Raw genomic sequence first — 26,877 nt, 5'->3', positions numbered from 1 at the left:
TGCAAACAATTGGTTCCGCACCCCAAAAATAATGATTTATTATTCTGAATAGCATGTAAAACAGATGAAACAAACATCTAGAAACAGCAGAATATGTGATATTATAAGTTACTGTACAGTAATGGAGAGGATGGGAAACACAAGGGCTGACAGACTGCAGGGAGCATGAAGGAATGAGCAGGGCAGATGTGGGCACATAATCCAGCACTCTGTCCGGGGAGAGAGGGGTTACAGCTATGGAAAGATTACCTCCACAGTCATGTCCCCTGATGCAAGCCCCAGCCTGAAGTGGATCTGCTATGGTTTGGAAGGTGAGGGAGACTTCCTGAGTCAGAGTACAGTGCTGTAGATCCCACTATGCAGACCATGCCCCTCCTCCACTTGCGCTCCCACCCAGTACAGGGAGCTCTTAAACCAAAACAATGCTCTTAAACCAAGTCACAATTTTGTAAAACTTTGAGCTCTTAAACCAAGTTACCACTGTACTAGGCAGAGACCGCAAGAGACCTTATACCAAACTTACAGCTCACACGTCCTGTCTGTACCATCCAACAGAGCACAGGGGAACCATTCCTAAATCACTACGATAAGAAGCCCACTAACCCTCCTCAGCACTGTGCCCCATTACCGTGCAGGGGGCCTGGAATGAATAGAGCTCACCATGAATGAGCAGTCAGTACTCCATCCCTTCTCTATGGAACTCCTTAACACTGCCAAGCACCATGGACCACAGTTTTCATGGAATTGGTGGAGATCATGGCTGTCTAACAACCACCAATCTGCCCAGGACAGAGAATAAGTATCCTATTACACAGAGCGATTTTTAACGATTATCGACCAACGATAAACGATTGCAAACGAGATCGTTTATCATTAACCTGAAATCATTCACCATATCACACAGAACGATGGTCTTAGTTGCGATCATTACTATGATCATTTATTCCTTCTGATCAATGAACAATGTGCAATTACACTAAAAGATTAGTGAACAAATGCGGAACTTGAGCGAACGAATGTGGAATTACAGCGAAAAATTAACATTAATTTTGGGTTCAGATCTAAATCAACGACATACGAACGATTTTTCAATTGTTGCCTGCAATTACACAGAACAATTATCTTTTAAACTCGAACGATAATTTTTTGCATTATAATCGTCCCCTGTAAGGCCCTAACTCTGATGAGCACACCCCTTTAAAGAGGCTGTCAGGATACTGTGTCCAAAAATATGGCAGTAAAACAACGTTGTGTGACCATAGTATAAAAGCACTCATGGCAGAAAAAAAATACGTAAATGAAAAGACTTGTAGTTGTCTACTGATCCCCTATGGGCACTAAAATTGTTGTCTAAAAGTTTAGGGAATTAAACTAGAGACAGGAAACGTTTTAATGATGGAGAGATGGCATCCGGACTGGAGCAGCAGAGGGTTTAGCGGGTCAGTAATGCAAGCTTTTATGTTACAACTTTTCTCTCTCAGACAACCCTTTAAGTAAATGCAGACAATGACAGCAAAGATCCACAGCCAGATGTGAGTATGGGCAAAATGACTTGTCTGCCAAACTGGATCCATCTCCACTGTCTCTGGGAGATAAAGTTGGTGTGTGAGAGTCAGGGTGGCACATCTGTCACTACACAACTATGATCAGTGACTAACAGTGACAATACCAGTGACAGAGCGACACAGACAATAGGAAATCAACTAACAACACCCTATGGGTGGAGAAATACAAATGTCACCACAAAAACTACCTGACCCAACATGCATCTCTAATGGAAAGTCTGATGTCCATGCAGAACCTGGTCACAGCCCCCACCCCACCCAACAACCAGCAGGCACGGAGCCCCTCTCCCTTCCTGGACACTACTAGCTATACAGCCCCCAGTAGTCTCTAGTATACCTCCCTCAAGTATATAGTCCCCAGCATGTATACAAGCCCCCCAAGAGTATGCCATCCACCAGTATACAGCCCCCCAATAGTGGCTAGCATACCCTCCACCAGTATACAGCCCCCTGCAGGTATACAGCCCCCCCAATAGTGGCCAGCATACCCTCCACCAGTATACAGCCCCCTGAAGGTATACAGCCCCACAATAGTGCCCAGCATACCCTTCACAAATATACAGCCCCCCCCCCCAATAGCGGCCAGCATACCCTCTACCAGTATACAGCCCCCCCCCCAATAGCGGCCAGCATACCCTCTACCAGTATACAGCCCCCCCCCCCAATCGCGGCCAGCATACCCTCTACCAGTATACAGCCCCCCCCAATAGCGGCCAGCATACCCTCTACCAGTATACAGCCCCCCCCAATAGCGGCCAGCATACCCTCTACCAGTATACAGCCCCCCCCAATAGCGGCCAGCATACCCTCTACCAGTATACAGCCCCCCCCAATAGCGGCCAGCATACCCTCTACCAGTATACAGCCCCCCCCAATAGCGGCCAGCATACCCTCTACCAGTATACAGCCCCCCCCAATAGCGGCCAGCATACCCTCTACCAGTATACAGCCCCCCAATAGTGGCCAGCATACCCTTTACCAGTATACAGCCCCCCCCAATAGCGGCCAGCATACCCTCTACCAGTATACAGCCCCCCCCAATAGCGGCCAGCATACCCTCTACCAGTATACAGCCCCCCCCAATAGCGGCCAGCATACCCTCTACCAGTATACAGCCCCCCCCAATAGCGGCCAGCATACCCTCTACCAGTATACAGCCCCCCAATAGTGGCCAGCATACCCTCTACCAGTATACAGCCCCCCAATAGTGGCCAGCATACCCTCTACCAGTATACAGCCTCCCCCAATAGTGGCCAGCATACCCTCTACCAGTATACAGCCTCCCCCAATAGTGGCCAGCATACCCTCTACCAGTATACAGCCTCCCCCAATAGTGGCCAGCATACCCTCTACCAGTAAACAGCCTCCCCCAATAGTGGCCAGCATACCCTCTACCAGTATACAGCCTCCCCCAATAGCGGCCAGCATACCCTCTACCAGTATACAGCCTCCCCCAATAGCGGCCAGCATACCCTCTACCAGTATACAGCCTCCCCCAATAGCGGCCAGCATACCCTCTACCAGTATACAGCCCCCCAATAGTGGCCAGCATACCCTCTACCAGTATACAGCCCCCCAATAGTGCCCAGTATACCCTCTACCAGTATACAGCCCCCCAATAGTGGCCAGTATACCCTTCCCCTCAGGAGTCCCCGCAGGAGCTGCTATACGCCGGCCAGTGCGGAGCCCCCTCGGGCAGTGCGGAGCTCCTCTCACCTGGTGCAGGGCGCTGATGCCGTCCGTGTTGGTGCTGTCTATGATGTCCGTGCCGTCCTCCCCCCTCAGCATCTCCTCAGCCTCCAGCAGGTCTCCCCCGGCACAGGCTGCCAGGAACTCGGCTGCCCGCTCGAAGCGGACGGTGCGGCCATCCCCTTCTCCCCTGGAGCCCGGCTCTCCTTCATCCTCCTCCTTGCCGTCCCCAGCCCTCCTCCTGCGCCGCTGCCACCGGGGCTCGGCCGCCTCCTCGTTGGTACATGAGCGGGCCCACTGCCGTAGCTGCTCCTTCCGCTTCTCCTTAGCCTGCGCAGCGGCGGCGGCTCCTTCCGCCATGTTTTGTTTATGTCTTTCCCTTATGTCGTCGCCGCCTGAACCCCCCTTCTCCTCCTCCGCCCTTAACGCCTCAGATTCCTGCCGCCAGGCTGCTGCTCTGCGTGATGACGTCACCATGCTGCGCCCGAAGGGCTCGATGGGAGATGTAGTTCTACGGTTCGGGACACTTCTAGTCTATTGTGTCATTTACGTTTGTAACTCAAGATGTTTTTTTATGGACACAAATAGATCAGTAGCCTAATAGAGATTCCTGTTATCGTGATGACAGTCGGGTTTTAACAAGGCTGCACTAATTAAGCAATGGCGCTAGTGTTCAAATATAGCAATAGCACAGCGACACCTGCAGGACGGCGCTGGCTACTACATTACACATCCTACCATGCGAATTTTAGGATCTCCTCTTTCTTCTGTATCTTTTTTAAAATCATATTTAGCTACTTCGTCATATTTTATTCTCTGGACAAAAAACACCGACACGCTGTCTTTTTGGAAGTCAGGGTTGTAAGTATGTGAGAATATTCATGCATTTCCAGGAGGAATAAAAGAGGAAAAGCACTAAGAAAAAAATTATTTCACTTCCTTTCAGGAGTCTAGGAATGCTGAGTGACAATCCCTATGATGGCAAGGATAGTTGTTACTGACTTTCTAAAACATAGGACAGCTACTTCTTCAAGCAAACAGCGGAGCAGAGGGATGATGGGTAAGCCAATGCCTCTTCCTGACATCAAATGAACTTCAATATGCCCAATCCTACTTTCTACCTATTTTTGGGTCAAAAACACTACAGCCAGATATTAGCTGGAAGTCAATGGGGAACACTCAAATGCAATACCCACACAAGGCTTTTCAGGGCGGCGTGGTGTTTGGGAGGTATTTTCTGTCTTTTTCATTGCAGCAGGGCCCACGTTCAGCATTTTTCTGCAGAAAGATTGGCATTTTCCCACAAAGATTCCTGTAAAGGGATAAAAACGGCTGAAAGCCATCATGGCTATAAGCATTTGGTGTTTTCTCTGGCGTCCCCCCCCCCCCCCCCCCCAGTAACTGGGCATAAAAAGATAAAAAAAACCTACAGTAACTTACACTAAAATCAGAAAACACCCTTTTTTTGTGTGTGTGTGTGTGTGTGTGTGTGTGTGTGTGGGGGGGGGGGGGTTTCAGTCTAAAAATGCTAAAAGTTGTGTCTAAGCCTAAAGCTAGGCAACTAATAAAACCATGCTCTCCTATAGTGCTCCAGATATGCCCTGAGTATACAAATACCTCAACCTTGGGCATACAGTGACTGCACAGAGCCTAAATCTCCAGGGACAATAAGGAGGATTCTGGAAATGAGTCACTGCAGCCACTACACGTTACACGTGATGTACAACCTGCAGCAACTGGAAGTGTCACAATAGGAATGTGAAGTGGACCGGTTGGTGTCATGAGTTGGATCACTACAGACTCATTCATTCAGGATTTATTGAGGATTGGGTAACATGACATGAGTGAGCAGAAGAGTCAGCAGAAGATAAGATAATCTGCCCGATCCCTGCATAGGTGAGGGTGTGAGCTGGAGGGAAGTGACGTGAGGCGTAGATAAAGTCAGGTTTTTCCTAATATACAAATCAAATGATTCCTATTAGTTGCCCTAAATACTATGACCAGGATCATTATTATATTACGTATTTAAAGGGAACGTATTACCTTGATTTATTTTTACTGATTAGAGTCAGATACTAAAAGTTGTTCTTTTCTTGTAATCTTTCTATTTTCTGACTGTAGGTTGTTGTTGTTTTTTTTAAACTTTTTGTACTTTGTTATGGGGGCTGCCATATTGCCTCGACTGTTCTTACCAGCATTTAGTGACATGCTTTACCGCAAACCTCATGAACATAGACAACAATATACAGACTGTCTCCTTGAGATGAATGTGAAACATTACTGTGCGCACTCTGTGACCTTTGAAGATGTCATTCCAATGGGATTCTTTACAGATCACTTCACGGTAGTCTCCTCTTATCACCACAGACAAAACAGGAAGTCTCAGCTTAGTATTAGCCCCAGTGGTGAGAATGAAAACTGCTAAATTTCAGGATTAGACAGTAGGATGGAAGATTAGGAAAAACAGTTACCAACAATTTTCAAAAAATATGTTTAGAGGGAACCAATTACCTAAAAAACGCCTGTTATGCTATGGGAATGTGCTGTAGCAGCACCCAGCACACTTCCCAAACATGCTTTTACACCCCCCTCCCTGGAATTTACAACCCGAAAACTTACTTTATAAACTTGGCGCCCTGTATGTAAATTGCCCCCAAGTAGTTATCTGGGCGGTTAGCCGCCGGCAAGTATTCACTGTCCTCTGGGCGTTCCGGAGCGGTAATCACTCCCCTCTGGGTGTGATTAGACTGCATAATTGTGGTGACGTCACTGAAAGGCGTGCCGCCCCTTACATAGGTGCGCCTACGTGCTTGTTTTGCCGCACTTGTGCAGTACAGCAGGTCCACTTCACGCCGTACTGCGCAGGTGCAGAATAGCCTCAAACTCATTGCTGGAGATTGGGCAATGAGATCGAGGCTATTCTGCACCTGCGCAGTACACCACAGACCGGACACGCTGTACTGCGCACGAGCGGCACAGTAAGGACGTTTGGGACAGCGCGCCTCTCAGTGATGTCACCACAATTACGCAGTCAGGCAGTCAGGCGACAGTGACTACTTGCCGGCGGCTCACCGCCCAGGTGACTACTTGGGGGCAATTAACATACAGGGCGTCAAGTTTATAAAGTAAGTTTTCGGGTTGTACATTCCAGGGAGCATGTTTGGGAAGTGTGCTGGGTGCTGCTACGGCACATTCCCATAGCATAACAGTCATTTTTTTAAGTGATTGGTTCACTTTAACATAAAAAATGTTATGTGAAGAAGTCATTTTCTGATTACATATTCTCTTTAAACTAGCCTGGAAACCAGTATTTGCTACATGCAGATTTCACTTTCTGCATGGAAATAGAAGAATCTTCTATGATAATCGGTTTCATGTTTGAAACAGACTGGGCGAACCGAGGATCAACAAATCTACAAAATATCTAGAATCCACAGATTTTAGTTAGTTAGTGAATGGGGCGTGTTAAATGCCCATCACTTTCACTGTACTGTACTTTGTTGCAGCAATTTGGTGAAACTGAAAAGCAGCAACAAATATAACGTGTGAACCTACGCTGATGAGTGACAATGTACATGGCCGCCATCACAGCTTATTTTGTAACCTCTGCCTTGTTATACAGTGATTCATTCCATTTGTCTCATACATAATTAAGCTTGAGGTAACTAGAATACCAACCATATTGGTTGTCCATCAAAAGATTCTTGACCTCTAGAACATTGAACTTATAAAATCTTCTCCGTTATTTGTTTATCATTGAAATATGTTGCAATAAAAGTCCACTATGTCACGAATCAATATGCTTACACCCATAATGAACAATAAATGCATCCAATACACTGTGTGTTACTAGACTTAGAATAAATCACTGCCATGGGTCATGCCCTCTGGATATATAGCACAGGCTTTAACGCAAATTGAATCCCACTTTTCAACATCTAAAATGTAGATAAAGTAGGTCTTTTAAAGGGAATCTATCCTAGCATTCATGTTGCATGAACCACAAAATATCAGGGTGCACTCCCCCTCCTTACCACCCCTGATTGTTAGATATCTCCATGCTTGGGTTTAAAATAGCAAAAGCAGGGCCCCCTCCTCACTCCCCCGGGCCCCTCCCCAGCCACCTCAGTACCTTCTCCTGCTGCGTTCTCTGTCGGGACTAGAGGAGCAGGAGGGGCCCGGGCCGGCTGTGTGCAGGAGAGAAGAAGATGAGGACTGCACCTCATGCTGCCCCAGACTTTCCCTGCAGAGAATGTAAGTGTGTGTGTTAGTGGGTTTGTGAGGTGTGTGTTATTGAGGTGTGTGTGTTTGTTTGAGAGTTGGGGGGTCACCTGGAGTGGGGGTTAGGCTACCACCCTGTGCACACCAGATAGTAATGGTGAGCACAGCTCTGGATATCTGTATCCTCAGCCCCTGTGTGCTGTATGCTGAAACTTGTACAATTATAGCTAAAAGATTATGCTTTTTTTCTAAAGTGAGAGGCTTATGAAGTTCTGCAGCAGCTGAGAGATGTGTATTATGAGGTTCTGCAGCAGCTGAGGTGTATGATGAGATTCTGCAGCAGCTGAGAGGTGTGTGTTATGAGGTTCTGCAGCAGCTGAGGTGTATGATGAGGTTCTGCAGCAGCTGAGAGGTGTGTGTTATGAGGTTCTGCAGCAGCTGAGGTGTATGATGAGGTTCTGCAGCAGCTGAGAGGTGTGTATTATGAGGTTCTGCAGCAGCTGAGGTGTATGATGAGGTTCTGCAGCAGCTGAGGTGTATGATGAGGTTCTGCAGCAGCTGAGAAGTGTGTATTATGAGGTTCTGCAGCAGCTGAGGTGTATGATGAGGTTCTGCAGCAGCTGAGAGGTGTGTATTATGAGGTTCTGCAGCAGCTGAGGTGTATGATGAGGTTCTGCAGCAGCTGAGGTGTGTGATGTTCTGCAGCAGCTGAGAGGTGTGTTTTATGAGGTTCTGCAGCAGTTGAGGTGTATGATGAGGTTCTGCAGCAGCTGAGGTGTATGATAAGATTGTGCAGCAGCTGAGGTGTATGATAAGGTTCTGCAGCAGCTGAGGTGTGTGATGTTCTGCAGCAGCTGAGGTGTGTGATGAGGCTCTGCAGCAGCTGAGGTGTGTGATGAGGCTCTGCAGCAGCTGAGGTGTAGTATGAGGTTCTGCAGCATCGCTATCCAGGAAAAACAATGGTTTGGTACACAGATTTCCTGGTATTCGATAGTTCATATTAAGCTGCATAATAGCGCAGTTTAACATAAAGTATAGTACAGAGAACACATCAGGCGGCTTGCTGAGCAACGGCCACGTTCTCTGTGCGACCCTTGCCCCTTAGTGTCACCTTCGCTGCCCGGCCCACTCTCCGCTCCCAATGGCCCCAACTTTAAATAGTCGGCACTTAGTGATCACTTGTGCCAGCTGTTTTACAGTGTATGGTCCCGCCCCCCATCCTCTCCCTAGGACCCGCCATTGCAGTGGCCCTTCATCTCCCCCCAGGGATGGCTGGTACAGTGGTACAGGAACTCCCAGCATACCTCTTTGTGCACAAGAAGGTATGCTTGTAGTTGTAGTGCACAAGAAGGTATGCTGGGAGTTGTAGTGCAAAATGAGGTATGCTGGGAGTTGTTGTGTCGGGAGGCTGGTGCTGCAGCATATCTCCTTGTGCACTAGTATGAGGTTCTGCAGCAGCTGAGGTGTAATATGAAGTTCTGCAGCAGCTGAGGTGTATGATTAGGTTCTGCAGCAGCTGAGGTGTGTATTATGTTATGCAGCAGCTGAGGTGTATGATGAGGCTCTGCAGCAGCTGAGGTGTATGATGAGGCTCTGCAGCAGCTGAGGTGTATGATGAGGCTCTGCAGCAGCTGAGGTGTAGTATGATGTCTGCTTACCTTCATAATACACCTTAGCTGCAGCATAACATCATAATACACCTCAGCTGCTGCATAACGTCAACATACACCTCAGCTGCTGCAGAACATCATAATACACCTGAGCTGCTGCAGAACATCATAATACACCTGAGCTGCTGCAGAACCTTATCATACACCTCAGCTGCTGCATAACATCATCATACACCTCAGCTGCTGTAGAACATCATAATACACCTGAACTGCTGCAGAACATCATAATACACACCTCAGCTGCAGCAGAACCTCATAACACACCTCAGCTGCTGCAGAACATCATAATACACCTGAGCTGCTGGAGAACATCATAATACACCTGAGCTGCTGCAGAACATCATAATACACACCTCAGCTGCAGCAGAACCTCATAACACACCTCAGCTGCTGCAGAACATCATAATACACCTGAGCTGCTGCAGAACATCATAATACACCTGAGCTGCTGCAGAACATCATAATACACACCTCAGCTGCAGCAGAACCTCATAACACACCTCAGCTGCTGCAGAACATCATAATACACCTCAGCTGCTGCAGAACATCATAATACACCTGAGCTGCTGGAGAACATCATAATACACCTGAGCTGCTGGAGAACATCATAATACACACCTCAGCTGCTGCAGAACGTCATAGCACACCTCAGCTGCTGCAGAACATCATCATACACCTCAGCTGCTGCAGAACATCATCATACACCTGAGCTGCTGCAGAACATCATAATACACCTGAGCTGCTGCAGAACATCATAATACAAACCTCAGCTGCAGCAGAACCTCATAACACACCTCAGCTGCTGCAGAACATCATAATACACCTCAGCTGCTGCAGAACATCATAATACACCTGAGCTGCTGGAGAACATCATAATACACCTGAGCTGCTGCAGAACTTCATAATACACCTGAGCTGCTGGAGAACATCATAATACACACCTCAGCTGCAGCAGAACTTCATAGCACACCTCAGCTGCTGCAGAACTTCATAGCACACCTCAGCTGCTGCAGAACATCATCATACACCTCAGCTGCTGCAGAACATCATCATACACCTCAGCTGCTGCAGAACCTCATCATAAACCTTAGCTGCTGCAGAACCTCATCATAAACCTTAGCTGCTGCAGAACTTCATCATGAAGCTGCTGCAGATCATCATACTACACCTCAGCTGCTGCAGAACCTCATCATAAACCTTAGCTGCTGCAGAACCTCATCATGAACCTTAGCTGCTGCAGATCATCATACTACACCTCAGCTGCTGCAGAACCTCATCATAAACCTTGGCTGCTGCAGATCATAATACACACTTCAGCTGCTGCAGAACCTCATCATACACCTCAGCTGCTGCAGATCATAATTCACATCTCAGCTGCAGCAGAACATCATAATACACACTTCAGTTGCTGCAGAACATTAATTTAAACCTCAGGCACCAAAAAAGCTAGAATTGGCCCTGTGTATGAATAGTATGAATGTAAACATAAAATGTACATATGTTAAAGTGTGTGTTGTGTGTATATGATGTATGTAATATATACAGTTTGTGTTGTGTGTATATGATGTATGTAATATATACAGTGTGTGTTGTGTGTATATGATGTATGTAATATATATGGTATGTGTTGTGTGTATATGATGTATGTAATATATATAGTATGTGCTGTGTGTGTATACGATGTATGTGTGTTATTTTAATGGGGGTCATCTCTTCATGGTAAGCCAGGATATTTTGTCAGTCTGTTATTTTACCCAGCAATGACGTCACTCGGGAAATTACAGGTGTAAATAGAGAAGATATTTTTGTGTGAACCATGACTACTTCGCCACTGAGGGCCGCCCACATGACTACATGGGGTAATTTACATATGGTTTTTCAAAGTTGTTTTTTTGGAGACGACTGCAGCACAGTCACTCCCGCTCTGTGTTTGAAAAAAACACAAAAACAGGCTTATAATATTAGTCGTCTATGGTGTCTTTTTTATATTACACAGAACGGGGGAGAGGATGTGCTGCAGCAGTCTTCTCCTGATTGGTATGGGTCTGAATACTCGGACCCAGACCGATCAAAACTTTTGATATGTCTCTATAACATGTCAAAAGTTTTTTTTTTAAATGACAGGTACACTGTAAAGGGGACCTGTTACAAAGTTGATGTCTCTGGAGTGGTGTTCAGACGCAGATGCTGCTGGGAGATTGGGTGGAACTGGTCTGGTGTGGGACATATCGAATTAAACCCAATCCTCTATAGGCAGCTGCGTCTGCACACCGTACCAGAGACATCAGTCAAAGATATGTCCCGGATTTTTTGTTAATGGGGGGCCCAGACACTTTGAGTGTATGGGGCCCAGAAATTCCTGATGGCGGCCCTGACTGCAGCACTCCAACAGTAGTGAACAAAATCAGTGATTTATTGACTCATGGATACACACAGCAACATTTCGGATCCATCCATAGGATCCTTTCTAAAGCAAGTGAATAGATCTGAAACGTTGCTGTGTGTATCCATAAGTCAATAAATCACTGATTTTGTTCACTACTTTTGGAGTGCTGCAGTCGTATTGCTATTTGGAATTATCTACATTACACTGGTGGACCCAGGTATGACAGCCGGCATACGCTATTCATTTATTTGCACCAAGTGCTGCGGACTTATCTTACATGCATGCTTGGGTTTAGAGAGAGATCTATAAAATAAGGTGAGGTGGGGAAAGCCTCGATCTGAGCATAGGTTATATTTATGTACCTTAAACTAAATATTTGTGTACACCTTGCAAATCCATCAGTGCAGTCATGGTGAAGCTTCTGCTGTGGCTGAAGTTGGTATACTCATGCCGCCTGCACCAACAGGATTACTGGTACTTGGTACTAGTAAGCTGGGTGCAGAGATGTAAGCCAAGCCCTGGTGCTTAATGACATGGTGAGAGGGCCAGAATGGGCAAGCAAGGCGTAGCAGTCCTAGGACATGCAGAAGTTTAGACCTCACCTTTTTGACACTATTACTTAACCAATAAATACGATTGTTATAAAAGCTAAAAACTAAAAGTAAAGATGCAGGAATTAAAGGATTGACAACATTGCATTTATTAAGCACTCCTCAGCAGTACTAATATTTCCAAAGGCATAATGGGGGTGACAGCTACAGTAGTATTAAAAACCACAGATGACACACTAGGATAACAAAAGGACATGCGGCAGGGACAGATGGGTCACACCATCCATTATTACCTCTAATAGGAAGTCAGACCTGATTTAGCTTGGGATCAACTGTCCTATGGTATTCCTAACAATCCTTACAAAGTTCAAAGGGCGTCAGTGTTTACCTGTGTAGTAAACAAACCAAACACAATACATTACACTAAATGCTTTGTAGTATTAACTGAAACACATGTTGATTTGCTGCGTCGTTCCTGAATCTAACCTGTACACATTGAGGGTCCTATTAGACGGCTCAATAATGGTGAAGCAAGGGCTGCACAGGCATTGTTAGCAATGTCTGTTCAGCCCTCACTTTTTTTGTGTAAAATAATAAAATTTACTTACCTCTCCATGCTCCCTGGTGTCCTTAAAGCTTCTCTCCACTCACCGCAACCGCTGATGGCATGTCTAAACTTTCTCAGATGTGACAGGCCGCTCTTCCAATCACTGGCCGAGAAGGGACAGCCCTGCAGCCATAGTTGCCAACATTCCCAGTTTTGTTGGAACTGTCTAGATTTTGAAGAGACAGTCCTAGCAATATCATGTCTCGGCGTTCCACCTATGCCTTTAACTATGAGGGCCAATTCACATGGAGTAAAACTGGCGGGATTCCGCCAGCCTCAGTGTCATATTTGCAGTCTATTGGAGGCTCGCATGCCTCTTCTTTCTGCACGGTAGAATTGATATTTCTTTTCAGCGGAGGGGCGCGGCGAGAGGAGAAACGCAAGCCTCCCATAGACTGGCAGTATTACACGGAGGCTGGCGGAATTCCACCAGTGAACTCAGCCTAAAGGCCCTGTTTGACCAACAGATCTGACGACAGATTATCTGCCAAAGATTTGAAGCCAAACCCAGGAGTGGATTTGAAAAGAGGAGAAATCCAGTCTTTCCTTTATGACCTGTTCCCTGTTTAGAGTCTGTTCCTGGGTTTGGCTTCAAAGTTTTGGCAGATAATCTGTCGTCCGATCTGTTGGTCGAATAGGGCCGTAAGCACTCCTAATGAGTGCTTATAGTTAAACAGTGCACTGACATGTGGAGAACCATTAGCTCCCTGCTGTGACAGTACCTCTTGTGGTTGCATCCAGTGTTCTTCTGCCTCTTCCTGGCTCCCGGAGTATGAGTGCCATCACTCATGGAGGACCACAGGAGTGCTGAAGTCAGGTGATTATAGCTTTTTTTGTTTTAATTACACATGGGATCGTAGGGGGAACCTACATAGTGGGGGAACAGGAGAGATACCTACATGGGAGGAGGGGGGCTCACAGGGGAGATTCCTACATGGGAGGAGGGGGGCTCACAGGGGAGATTCCTACATGGGAGGAGGGGGGCTCACAGGGGATATTCCTACATGGAAGGAGGAGATTAACAGTGGAGATGCCTACATAGAAGAAGGGGGTTAACATGGGACTGCCTACATGTGAGGAAGAGGGCTAACAGTGGAGATGCCTGCATGGAAGAAGGGGGCTAACGGGACTGCCTACATGGGAGGAGGGGGTTAACTGTGGAGATGTCTTCATGGAAGAAGGGGGCTAACGGGACTGCCTACATGTGAGGAGGGGGGCTAACAGGGGAATGCTTACATGGGAGGAGGGGGGCAGCATTGATTATTCATGAAGGAGTGGTAAGGCACAAACGCTGAGCTACAACTCCTCTTTGTTCATTTCAGTAGGAGATGTGAGATTGCGCATTATCCATTCCGCAAGAAATTACCAAAAGGTACCATGCTCATAAGGGGACTGCCAACTACAACACACTGTCAAACCCTTAGATAGGGCCGTGGTGCTGACAGATTCCCTTTAAGGACCCAAGTAGGGCCTAAATTCTTCATGGGAGCACACAGTGTGCAACAATACAGTGTGGCGCAATAAAGTTGGGGTCTTTGTATAGAGGTGAGGATGGTGCTGGAGCAAAAAGCCTAGAATGTTTGTCTGGCAGATTCTGCAGAGATGGGTTTTAGCTGGGAGGAGTCTTCTTGATGGCCAGGCCAGATAGAGAAGAAGAGGAAAAGTGAGCAACTCCAATAAGAGAAGACACCCCCTGTGAGCCACTGAATATAACAGCACTGTAATCACTAATCTTAACTATTTTCTCTGTCCACATTACTGATTATCACTGCCAACAAGCAGCTTCAGAGATCATCCTCTTTACTCTGCTTTCTGGCAGTGGTATAGCGAAGGGTATACAGAGAGTGAAGAGGGTGATCTCTGAAGGTGTTTGCTGACAGTGGCATACTCTGGTCTGTAATATCCTGAAGCCTAATACTGGGGTCTGTAATATCCTGGAGACCTGATACTGGGATCTATAATATGCTGGGGCCTGATACTGGGGCCTGTAATATGCTGGGGGGGCAATATTGGGGTTTGTAATATGTTGGGGGCCTGATACTGGAGTATATAATTTGCTGGGGGGCCTGATACTGGGGCCTGTAATATGCTGAGGGACCTGATACTGGAGTCTGTAATATGCTGGGGGGGGGGGGCTGATACTGGGGTCTGTAATATGCTGGGAGCCTGATGTTTGGATCTGCAACGTGCTGAAGACTTGATACTGGGGTCTGTAATATCCTGGAGACCTGATACTAGAGTATATATTATACTGAGGATCTGATACTGGAGTATGTAATATGTTGGGGCCTAATAATGGGGTCTGTAAAATACTGGCGGCCTAATACAGAGGTCTGTAATATGCTGGGGACCTGATACTGAGGTATATAATTGTCTATCATCTATGATCGTTGTCTTTATTATACGAAGCACTAGTCAGGCAAATCAGCCCGATTCTGCAGATTATCGCTCTGTATAATAGGGCCCTGAAAGTTTAGGATATGTCTTGTCTCTGAAATGCTATGTGTCTTACTTTGTTCCTTGTGTCTTCCTTCCCCCCCCCCCAATAAATTGTGATTGAGGAAAACTCCCATTGGCAATAACAGTCATTTAGGGAGGGCATTTCCAAGGTAATATTTAAATGACTTACATCTCTAAGAACATAACACTGCCCTGGTTGCAGGTATTAAGCAAGTAATAGAAGGGTGGTCCCAATGTTTGCTGTAGGCCATAGATATATTTAAGCCTCTTTTACATGAACTACTCATACATATGCAGTAAACAAGCAAATAGGAAGCATTAGGTGGCTTTGAAAAAGGAAACAAAGTATAAGAAGCTGAATTTCAGATCACTGTTGACTCATCTAAACCGACTTTGAACTTTTGCTTGTGTTTCAGGCCATGTAAGCTGTTGACAGAGTATACTGACATTGTCAGTTGCAAAGGAATCTGCCTATAGTAAATCCATGTGCGTTCCACAAAGTTTCCTGTAGAATCTGCTGCAAAGTCTGGAACAAATTTAACCCTTTGAGAAACAAGCCCAAAATGACCCAAATAACCGCGCCAATTTTTGTTTTTGCTTTTTCATTTTTTCCATCTCCCCTTCTAAGAGCTCTAGCACCTTCATTTTTCTATCTACAGGGCCATGTAAGGGCTTGTTTTTTTCAAGAACAAGTGTACTTTGTAATGGCGCCCTTCATTCTACCATAACATGCATGATGGAACCCCAAAATATTATTTATAAAAATATAAATTGGTGAAATTGGACAAAAGAATGCAATATGGTAACTTTGGGGGGGGGGGGGGGTTCTTGTGTCTACATAATGCACTATACGGTAAAAGCAACATGATACCATTATTCTATAGGTCAGTCTGAACACAACAATGTGCAGGTTTAGGCTATGTTCACACTACGTATCAGACTGGCCGTTCCGTGACCCCGGCTGGTCTGATACGCCTGTGGCAGACTCAATGAGCAGAGTGCCGATCGGACCGCACAGAGGAAGGTAAGAGACTTCCGGTGGTCCGACACAGCGATCAGGACAGAGTCCCAATCGGTAACTGACAAAAGCTGCTCCTGTAACTTACATTTAAACTCCGCAACTGCGCAATGGCATTTAAGGGGTTAATGTCAGGCTGCAGTGCACTTGATGCAGCCTTTCATTGCAGCCAGCCCCCACCTGCTATGAAGCGTGCTCCGCTCCGGAGCACACTTCATAGCACATTAGACACCCAGAAGTCCAGTGATTTTTAAAATCTGGCTGACTCTCATTCATCAAGTCGGCAGGCATCATCTCATCATCTCTAGTGTCAGTTCCCAAGTCAATAGACACTATCTCATTTTCTCCTCGAGAGGCAGTCTCCAAGTCGGCAGACACCATGTCACCTTCTGCTTTAGGGTGAGTCCCCAGGTCGGGACATAATATCTCACCTTCTCTTGCAACACACTGGGCGGGAGAGCAGGACATCGGGACCCCGTGCGGCAAGGAGAGAGGTAATGTATACTCAGACAGCAGGGAGCTCTGTCTTTCAGACCTCTGAGAGTATGTATTGACAGGGGCCTGCCAGGACCTTGACTCGATTTAACACGATTTAACACTGCAATAGCAATGCATTGACGTCGATGGAAAGACAGACGTCCAATGTGCACAATGTATTAACTAACGGACGTTATCGCCATAGAAGTCAAAATAAAATAAAGTCTTGCTCTTGCAACACACTGGGCGGGAGAGCAGGACGTCGGGACCCCGTGCGGCAGGAAGAGAGAGGTAATGTATACTCAGACAGCAGGGAGCTCTGTCTTTCAGACCTCTGCGAGTATGTATTGACAGGGGCCTGCCAGGACCTTGACTCGATTTAACACTGCAATAGCAATGCATTGACGTCGATGGAAAGACAGACGTCCAATGTGCACAATGTATTAACTAACGGACGTTATCGCCGCAGAAGTCAAAATAAAATAAAGTCTTTTGCAAACAGAGGACGTTTTTTATTAGTTGTTCACGTACAGTTTTTCTTTTTTCACTGTTCTTTCTCCATTTTTAATTCAATGGACTTTTCAATTAAGCCGCACCCAAAGGCCAATTAATTACCCCAAACTAGAACAATGTACCAACAGCCATCATTGCAAGGGGAGGCCAGACAGCTAAATGAGGTCTGTTATTTTAGACTCAAAATGACGGTCGTCATTTTAAACAGAGCAGAAAAAATGTTGTGTGAAAATAGATTACAAGTGCCTTATCAATTACTTTAGGGGTACGTTCACACATACCGTTTCACAACGGAATTCTCGCTGCGAGTTTTGCAGCGAGATTCGCTACGAGTCAAGGTCCTGGCAGGCCCCTGGGACTACATACTCGCAGTGGTATGAAAGACCGTTGCGAGTACGTAATGCTGCCACCCCCTTAACCCGCTCCACTGCCGCTCGGCTCCCACGCTGTCTGTGTATACATTACCTCTCTCCTTGCTGCACGGGGTCTCGGCGTCTTGCTCTTGCAACACACTGGGCGGGAGAGCAGGACGTCGGGACCCCGTGCGGCATGGAGAGAGGTAATGTATACTCAGACAGCAGGGAGCTCTGTCTTTCAGACCTCTGCGAGTATGTATTGACAGGGGCCTGCCAGGACCTTGACTCGTAGCGGATCTTGCTGCAAAACTCGCAGCGAGATTTCCGCTGCAGGTCAGTACGTGTGAACTTACCCTAAGAGTGTTTCCTATTGGGCAGATGTCATCCCACTTTATAACTTATGTTTTGATTTATTGTGATATTTATGCCTATTGCAATTTATTTGTCAATATTCACCTGTGCTGCTGTTATATTGCATATGGGGTATATGTATTGTATTTAAAAGAGAAATTCGCACCTATTGACCCACCTCTGTCCAGGGGCCATTTTGAAGTTACTCCACAGATAAAAGAATTTTACCTGTTTTACCTGGTGTTCGAGTAAAGCCACTGTTGAACCATAATACCTCCTCTCCCTGTTGGCTGATTTCTACTACACTCACAGAATTAACTTCACCCAGGAGAGCTGTGAACACTGTGTACTGAACACACAAAGGGTGCTCTGTAAAACTGCACCTGAAATGCATCAGCGTTATTTGGAGTCAGTTGGTCATTTACACACCAGTGGTCTATGAATAAATTGGAATCTGTGTTTTACTTGCTGGATCTTCAAATAGTTTTTTTGCTTGGTCCACGAGAGCCTGTTCTCAAGGGCTACCCTAGGAAATATAGGTCCTGGATAACTGCCCCCATTGCCACCCCCTAAGGACATGTTCACATGGCAGTATTTGAGTCAGTATTTTGCATCAGTATTTGTAGGCCATAGCGTGGATGGAACCACATTTGCAACTTTTCTGTGCTTTGAACTTAGTTCTAAGTTTTTTCTGACAAATACAGATGCAAAACACTAACCCATATACTGTTATGGTAAAATGCCCTAAGAATGACCCTATGGACCGTCACTACGAAAACAGAAGTGAATTGAATTCCAGCTCCTGTAATGATTCATCACTACAAACCATTGGATTCATCTAAAACATCAAATATTTCATTTGTGTTGGTGAGTAAGATGACCGCAATAATAAATCACACCTCAGCTTCTCTGAGGGTTGTGGTAAACTGTAAATAAGATTCGATATGAAAAACATAAAAAATTTAGACAGATGTTTTTGCACTATTGTTTATTTAGCAAGGGACATTTTTGTGGTTGTTGGATCTGAAATACATGGAAATCTGTAGTCAGTTGTTGACAATGAATGTAGCTCACATTGTACTTATCTGTGCATTAAAAGACAATTGCAGCAAGAGCTGTATTATTGTGCTTGGATAAAGTCTTGTACTGACATAACATGAAATATAGAGCACAAGATGTATTTCTGGAAGATGGACACAACATTTTCCAGCACAGTGCACAGTCATCATAATGGTGCTTTACTTCCAACGCCCACCTACACGGCCTTTTCCAGCTCCTTTTTTACTAAGGAAAATACAAAAGGGATTTGTTATTCTCTTGTAGCAAACATATACTCCTGTGTTATAGAACCTTGTTTCAAAGACAAACAGGTCTTTACGGGATGTCCCACTCTAATTCAAATTACATTACATGTAAGAGGTCTGTCCACGAAAGTAAACTAGGCATAATTAGTAATTATTAAGTACCTGGTACAACACAGATAGCCAATATAGAAAAAATGTTATCTAGCGGTATCATTGGTCTCTTGGCAGATGCATTAATGGCATTGCATTGATCTGTACAATACAAGTACAGAAGAATAAAGAATAAATGAGATTAACAACCCCCCCCCCCCCCCCATGTTTAGTTTTGCTACATGCAGGATTGTCTGAAATTATCACTGGTACGTCATGGCGTCTCTAAGGGGGTACAGAGAGGGCTTACAACATTCTCCCAATCAGTCAGGGTCTGAACACTCAGACCTGGACCGATCATAACTTTTGACATGTCTCTGACTTCTTGATTTGAAAGAAAAAAGGGAAACTTTCAGCAGGTTAGATGCATCAAATCTGCTGATGTCTCCCTATAGCGAATCGGGCGCTGAGGATGAAGGTAAGTTTTTGACCATTTGCCCGGTAAGTTTTTGATCCTCTGTGCCATTTTTTGTAGGTAAATCCAAATGCTACTGGCTCCACTGATTCACCCCCGGCCAGTAGTTCCGCCACCAGTGCACCAAACCACCCTATTAGCATACGGATTTTACTAAAAGCTGCCTTCATCTTCAGCACCCCATGTGCTATAGGGAGATATTAGCAGGTTGGATGCATCCAACCTGCTGGTAGTTTTCCTTTAAGTTCACCCAGTGTTCTTCAAGCATTATTCCATAATTTCAAATACAAAACAGTATCTGTGAGTTCATTGAAAAGGGTAGAAAGTGACCCTGGGCACAAAACACAGGATGAGAGCTAATTATCTGTCAATCCAAAAGTCTTCTTAATGGGATGTACTGTCATTTGTAAGTGATAACTTTTTCTCCAAGATTAAGCATTAATTATTTTTTTTTGTCTATTTCTCCCCCCACTACAGACTGCCATGTATACTTCTCATTAATGCTCGGTATCCTGCAATGCGGCTTCATTCAGATCTTACAGCGCTATTCAAATCCCATTGGCGCCCACGTGCCCTCTTTATCAGGTGGCCCGCAGCTAAGTAGGCTGGAATTCAGGGTGTCCAATATATGTCTATTAGCACCCTTGTAGAGATTAATTGAAGACCCTGACTTCAAGCCTTCAAAATCCCTGGAGAAAGAAGAGGATCAGAAGAATTGTGACGTCACTGCCAGTGGGATCTGGAGCTGTAGGATCGGAATGAAGCCACCCCAAAAGACATTGATTATAAATGGTTATCAAAAATTTTCAACGATTATCAAGATTATCAAAAGTATACATGCAGCGGAAATGGGGGGGGGGGGGGGATAAATAAAAAGAAAAAACAATGCTTCTTTAACAATAAGTCATTATTAGAAATAAGCAAGCTCTTCTGTACTAGATCTGATACCAGTTGTATGTTGGATAATCGCTCATGTAATACCTAACAGCTGAGTTAAAGGGCCCATGGCTTGCTACCTGGTTATTAAAAGCCAAGTCCAATATGTAATACAGAAAAACGCTAACATATGTCAGTTATTGTAAAGAAGATGCAGAATCATGTAACGTGTGCTCATGTTCTTTGACCCCCACTTAGTTTTCAGTATCCAATAGAATAGTTTGTACTGTATAGTTACAACTTTGCAGAAAGACTTAAGATATTAGTCAGCATCTTGTCAGTATGTTTGGTTTCTTATTGAAAGCAACCAGGAAACTCCAAGAACTGTGTAAGTAGCAACAGTTAGTAAACCTTACCGAATGTCAGATAGAAAACATATGCCCTTACCTGCCCTGCTCTTAGAAATACTATATTATAAATTAAAAGAGGACCTGTCATCTACGTCACTTTTACATGCCTTTGCTAATAGTGTATTGAATCGTACTTAATTGCAAAGTCTCTGTGCATACTGTCCTCTCCATTGGTAGTAAGGATAATATTACTAAAAATCACCAGTGTTTTTTATTTTGTGCATAGTAAAAAATTTATTCAAGGCCACGTTGTGTAATAGAGCATAAAGCAGGAAAATCGGAGTGTTCATAGAAACATAGAAGATTATCGGCAGAAAAAGACCACTGGGTCCACCTAGTTTAGTATTTACCTTCTTATAATGTTAGGCTAGATATAGGTATATCCCAGGGAGGTTTACAATCTGTTATTGTCTCATGTTAATTCTGATCTTTCCCCCAACTAACCTCTCACTGTGTCCTCTTGTTTTTGAGTTTGAGGGTCCTGGAAACCTGCAATTTATAGTTCAGGGGTCCTGTAGACCTGTAGTGTATAGTTTGGGGATCCTATATACCTGTAGTATATAGTTGGAAAAGGTGCTGTATACCTTTAGTGTAGAGTTGGGGGTCCTGTATACCTGCACTGTATAGTTTTTGGGTCCTGTATACCTGTAGTGTATAGTTGGTGGAGGTGCTGGGGGTGTATAGTTGGGGGTCCTGTATACCTGTAGTGTATAGTTGGGGGGGGATTCTGTATATCTGTGCTGGTATAGTTCGGGAGGTCCTGTATACCTGTAGTATATAGTTGGTGGAGGTCCTGTATACCTTTACTGTATAGTTTGAGGTTCCTGTATACTTGTAGGTTTTTTTGGGGGGGGGAGGGATTCTGTATACCTTTACTGGTATAGTTCGGAGGGCCCTGCATACCTGTAATATATAGTTGGTGGAGGTCCTGTATACCTTTGCTGTATAGTTTGAGGTTCCTGTATACCTGTAGTTTATAGTTTGGGGATCCTATATACCTTTACTCTATAGTTATGGGGTCCTGTACACCTGTTTTGTAGAGTTTTGGGTTTCTATATACCTGAAGTGTATATATTTGGGGGGTCCTGTATACCTGTAGTGTATAGTTGGGGGTCCTGTATACCTGTAGTATATAGTTGGGGGGGTCTTGTATACTTGTAGTGCATAGTTTGGGGGGTCCTGTATACCTGTAGTTTATAGTTGTTGGAGGTGCTCTATACCTGTAGTTTATAGTATTGGGATCCTGTATACTTGTACTCTATAGTTATGGGGTCCTGTATACTTGTAGTGTAGAGTTTTGGGGTACTGTATACCTGTAGTTTATAGTTTGGGGATCCTGTATACCTGTAGTGTATAGTTGGGGGGTCCTGTATACCTGTAGTGTATAGTGGGTGGAGTTCCTGTATACCTGTGGTGTATAGTTTAGGTGTCTTGTATACCTGTAGTGTATAGTTGGAGGGTCCTGTATACCTGTAGTGTGTAGTTGGAGGGTCTGGTATACCTGTAGTGTATAGTTAGTGGAGGTCCTGTATACTTGTAGGGTATAGTTAGTGGAGGTCCTTTATACCTGTAGTATATAGTTTGGGGGGTCCTGTATACTTGTACTGTATAGCTAGTGGAGGTCCTGTATACCTGTAGTATATAGTTTGGGGGGTCCTGTATACTTGTACTGTATAGTTGGTGGAGGTCCTGTATATACCTGTAGTATATAGTTGGTGGAGGTACTGTTTATACCTGTAGTATATAGTTTGTGGAGGTCCTGTATACCTGTACTGTATAGTTGGGGTCAGGGGTCTACCATTTATTTCTGTGGATCAGTTCTGAGGCAGCTGGTCCTAGCAACCAATCAGATTCCAGCTCCCTTTAAAGATGAAAGTGGTAATCCTATTGGTTGCTGAGGCTTTCAACTGCCATTACTGCTGGGGAGCTGCAGCGCTAATTATGTCACCTGTGTGTGCTTGTGTGTGGGCGCTCATCCCCATCCCCCTCCCCTCCTGCATGGGGGACCTCCCCTCCTGGCAAGGACGGGACCTTCGCTCTAACCTTCCTGGGCACTTAATGTATCTGCCTGCCAAATTTGGGGTCAAGCGGTTCAGGTGTTCAGAAGTCTTTAGAGGATAGACAGACAGACATTTTTATTATATAGATTGAAGTTGAGCAATAATAATTTAGAATTTTAGTGGTTGAAAAACAAGTTGGGATAACATGGAAATCCTCCCTGTGCCTTCGCTGATTCCTAAAATAAGGTTTAGAAAATGGCAAAAATCTGTAATGAAGTAGGTCACTAATACCTCATACTTACAATTTCTGGGCATGGCTTATACGGTTGTATAGGACGTTAATCTAGAATAAAGAATAGCCACAGTTGTTGTTGCATTGTAATATATAGTTTGTGTTATTTAGATGTGGCCTCAGTGTACACTGTACCTCATATTTCTGCGTTTTCATCTTCTCCATGAGATCAAACTTTTCAGACTCCAGTTGATACATCCAGTCTGTAAGCTCTTTAGCTTTTTCCCTGTTACAATAAAGGACACATAGACACATTGTTAGAAGGAATCTCTTCCCACCTCTCTAACAAGCTCACAACATGTAGCAGCCATGAGATATGGAGATCCATGTTTCCATTAGTGAATGGGCTTGTGTTGCAACAGCTACTTCCAAGTCGCAACTCAACCCGATTCACTTACATTAGAAGAGATGTGGCACAATTAGGGAGAATGTCACAATAATCTTTGGCTGTATCAAGGTCATCAAATAAGGTAAAAATGCCTTCTGAGCTTGATGGGTCTATGAAATGTTAGTAAATTTGCTCCACAATAATTGTGTCAAGTGAGGAGTAGACATACGGACAGTTGTGACACCAGGGCCTAAATACAATTGCAATTGTCCCTAATTTAAAGAGGTTATCCAGCGCTAAAAAACATGGCCACTTTTCCCCCTACTGTTGTCTCCAGTTCAGGTGCGGTTTGCAATTAAGCTCCATTTACTTCAATGGAACGAAGTTTAAAACCCCACCCAAATTGGAGACAACAGTAGGGGGAAAGTGGCCATGTTTTTGTAGCGCTGGATAACCCCTTTAATGGCACTAAAACTTTGCAGCAGAGTTTACAAACTGATATGACAGATATTTTTATATTCTTTAGCTAGGAAAGGAAAACCTTGGCTTGCTTAGTTATGTGTAGCTGAAATGCTTCCACATGCAAGGAATACTCATACTGTATAAATTACTTGTTAATGGAACAGGTTTTCTGTTGCATGCATCTGGCTATGTTACTTGAGAGATGCTATACTTAATGAATGGATGCAATATCTTAATGAAAATAATCTTATCACACAGCACCAGCATTGGTTTATAAGGGATTGGTCTTGTCAGACTAATCTGATCAGCTTCTATGAGGGGTCAGTTATAGACTGGACCTAGGGAGGCTGTGGACGTTTTATATCTGGACTTCTCAAAGGCATTGTGACAAGGGGGCATCCTCTACATCTTGAGGAAAAAAGGTTTCACCATCAGCACAGATTGGCATTCTATACTGTAAGAGCAGTGAGACTATGGAAATCTCTGCCACATGATGGGCGATTCATTACACAAGGTCAAGGGAGGCTTGATGGACTCTTAACTATGTATGATGTATGATGTGTCATGCATGCTGCTCCTATGTGTGCTATATACTTTAGCTGGTTTTCATTCATGTGATCGATGCATAAAGGTTTGTGGCGCTCTGCTAGCATCTTTCTCTTCATTTCACGTCCGGTCTGTCTCTTCCCTCTCTTTTGCTCTGCCTAAGAAAGAAATAAAGATGGTTTACCTACAAAATCCACAGATATAATTCTGGTGTACACAATACATATATCAATGCTCTGTCTAGTGGTCATACTGTGTTTCACTGACATCATGACATTTTATTTATTAAAATACAGTATACAGTATGTAAGTAGGCAATGACAGTGATTTACCTTCATGAGATAACCTCCATACTGGGCTCCCATATTGGACAGAACTTTTTTCTTCTTGGCATCATCATCAGCACGTTTTTTAGCCTCCTCTTCTTCTTTTCTCATTTTTTCTTCCTATAAAGTATAAAGGTTTCACTATAAATTTCTGCATTTACTTGTCAGATGTCATGACAACTGTTTGTGTAGTACAGTTTTACATTGGAAATCTAAAGCTTGGTAAAACTGTTGCTAAAATGGTTAATTTTAAAGTTACTTCTCCTCTGTGTTTTTTTTTTTTTTTTACAAAACAGGAAGAAAACCCAGAAGAAAACAGAACAGACCACAGACCCTGATTACAGTACAGCAAAGCAGAAGGCATACTAAGAGGATGACATGAAACAAATTGTACAACAAACCCATGGCACAATTCAGCTAGCGTTACTGCTACTTACTGAGGGCTGCATCAGCCATGTCCTCATGGTGCCACCCACAGTCATCGGCTGTACACACTATAGATGTATAGGACCCCGAACAAATTAGGTCAAAATAGGACCACAGACATCAGCATTGGCCCATAGAATAGAATGGGCCCGATACACTAGACACAATTGTAGCTGAGCAATCGCACATAGTATGTTGACGACATATGCATGTAGCCTTGAAGCAGCTAGCTGACATGTCGGAAAAGTCTATTGCTTGGACATGATGATTAGATCACTTTTTTTATTTCCAATGTTCTGCTATGTTGGCTATATATAAAGCCAATTGTTCCATAACTGTGGGTCATTTACCGCCATTCTGGCTTGTCTCTCCCTTTCTTTCTCAGTTCTAAAACGCTGTTGTTCTGCCCGTTCAGCTCTCCGATGCTCCTGAAAAAAACAAAACAATTATCCTGACATTGCATCTTGTCCTGATAAAATGATCTATACATGTTAGATTAAAGTTAATGAAAATAAAAAAATGATTTAAGAAATTTAAGAACAAATTATCGTTTCAGCCAACTGGTGGTAGATTCTTACATTGCGAGCAGGGGATGGGGGCAACATAATAAAGAATGTATACTTACTGGTCCCCATGCCCCCCCTCACTGCATCCCCACTCCTGGACCACCGCTGGCATCCTTCTGCTCTCCCTTCTGCAAGGTAACTGCTCAGCCAGTCAGTGATTGAGGCGGGACCCCTTACTGATTGGCGGAGCAGTGAGCAATCAGTCAGTCATGGGCCTGTTGTTAATGTGGGGTTGTAGGCCATGGGGACTGGTAAGTTTATATTCTTTATTATGCCCCCCACCCTGACTCTCACTGTATTTCTGGTTTTTGCAAGCGTTCTCCTTTAAGGAACCGGCCATGTTTGAATGTTCCAGATTATATTTAGACAAACAAACATCTTTTGTTCATAAACAATCATCAGGAAAGATAGTGCTCTGAATACTCTCAGAATGTTCCCAGAAAGATTGTTCATCCTCTTCTCAGTGTTTTTGCTCATTTATGGCCAGTCTGAACAATCGTCTGACAGCTATCTCACCTGATGCCTTACACTGAGGGTTTAGCTTGGTTAAAGGGGTAGTGCAGGGCTAAGAAATTATTCACAAAATAACACACATTACAAAGTTATACAACTTCCCTGTGTTCCCCGACCCCGGCCCGTGTACCCGGAAGTGTAGTGCATTATACATACCTGATCCGTGTCGACCGACCCCGTCAAAGATGTCATCTTCAGGAGGCCGGCCGACCCGCTCCTGCCGGCCCCCCTCGGCTGCGTCATAACTATGACACGGCACACGTCATCAGCTGCTCAGCCGTGATTGGCTGAGCACAGTTATGCTCAGCCAATCACCGCTGAGCACAGTGATGACGCGGCAAAGGGGGTCGGCATTAGGGACGGCAGGAGTGGGTCGGCCGGCCTCTCGAAGATTACATC

The 26,877-nt window shown here is 44.7% G+C and overlaps 2 protein-coding genes and 1 long non-coding RNA gene across 11 annotated transcripts in view; 1 reads left to right on the top strand and 2 right to left on the bottom strand.

Annotated features, from left to right (window-relative positions):
- The window catches only part of PPP1R12C (protein phosphatase 1 regulatory subunit 12C), a 91,283-nt gene extending 87,563 nt beyond the window's left edge, over positions 1–3,720 (bottom strand). For 3 of the 4 annotated variants that reach the window (XM_069948510.1, XM_069948511.1, XM_069948512.1), the window contains exon 1: positions 3,282–3,720. In XM_069948510.1, coding sequence (XP_069804611.1) covers positions 3,282–3,614 — 333 coding nt within the window. In that variant the 5' untranslated portion in view covers positions 3,615–3,720. The remainder of the gene's footprint in view (positions 1–3,281) is intronic. The other variant, XM_069948513.1, reaches the window with a different exon arrangement.
- Positions 3,721–3,996: 276 nt separating this feature from the next.
- Positions 3,997–26,236, top strand: LOC138769826 (uncharacterized). Its single transcript, XR_011359320.1, has 3 exons — positions 3,997–4,115; positions 4,201–4,314; positions 25,270–26,236. It is a non-coding gene; the product is annotated as an uncharacterized lncRNA (long non-coding RNA).
- The window catches only part of TNNT1 (troponin T1, slow skeletal type), a 28,380-nt gene continuing 20,340 nt past the window's right edge, over positions 18,838–26,877 (bottom strand). For 5 of the 6 annotated variants that reach the window (XM_069948514.1, XM_069948519.1, XM_069948518.1 and 2 more), the window contains 6 exons: positions 25,750–25,827; positions 24,980–25,093; positions 24,696–24,805; positions 23,447–23,537; positions 23,322–23,362; positions 18,838–19,148 (listed from right to left, as the gene is read on the bottom strand). In XM_069948514.1, the coding sequence (XP_069804615.1) occupies positions 19,103–19,148; positions 23,322–23,362; positions 23,447–23,537; positions 24,696–24,805; positions 24,980–25,093; positions 25,750–25,827 (480 nt within the window). In that variant the 3' untranslated portion in view covers positions 18,838–19,102. Of the gene's footprint in view, positions 19,149–23,310; positions 23,363–23,446; positions 23,538–24,695; positions 24,806–24,979; positions 25,094–25,749; positions 25,828–26,877 lie in introns of all 6 variants that reach the window. The other variant, XM_069948520.1, reaches the window with a different exon arrangement.

Source organism: Dendropsophus ebraccatus, chromosome 12 (assembly GCF_027789765.1).
Source record: "Dendropsophus ebraccatus isolate aDenEbr1 chromosome 12, aDenEbr1.pat, whole genome shotgun sequence".
NCBI lineage: Eukaryota > Metazoa > Chordata > Amphibia > Anura > Hylidae > Dendropsophus > Dendropsophus ebraccatus.
The sequence above is the reverse complement of the archived record's forward strand: the minus strand, read 5'-3'. Positions and strand labels throughout refer to the sequence as shown.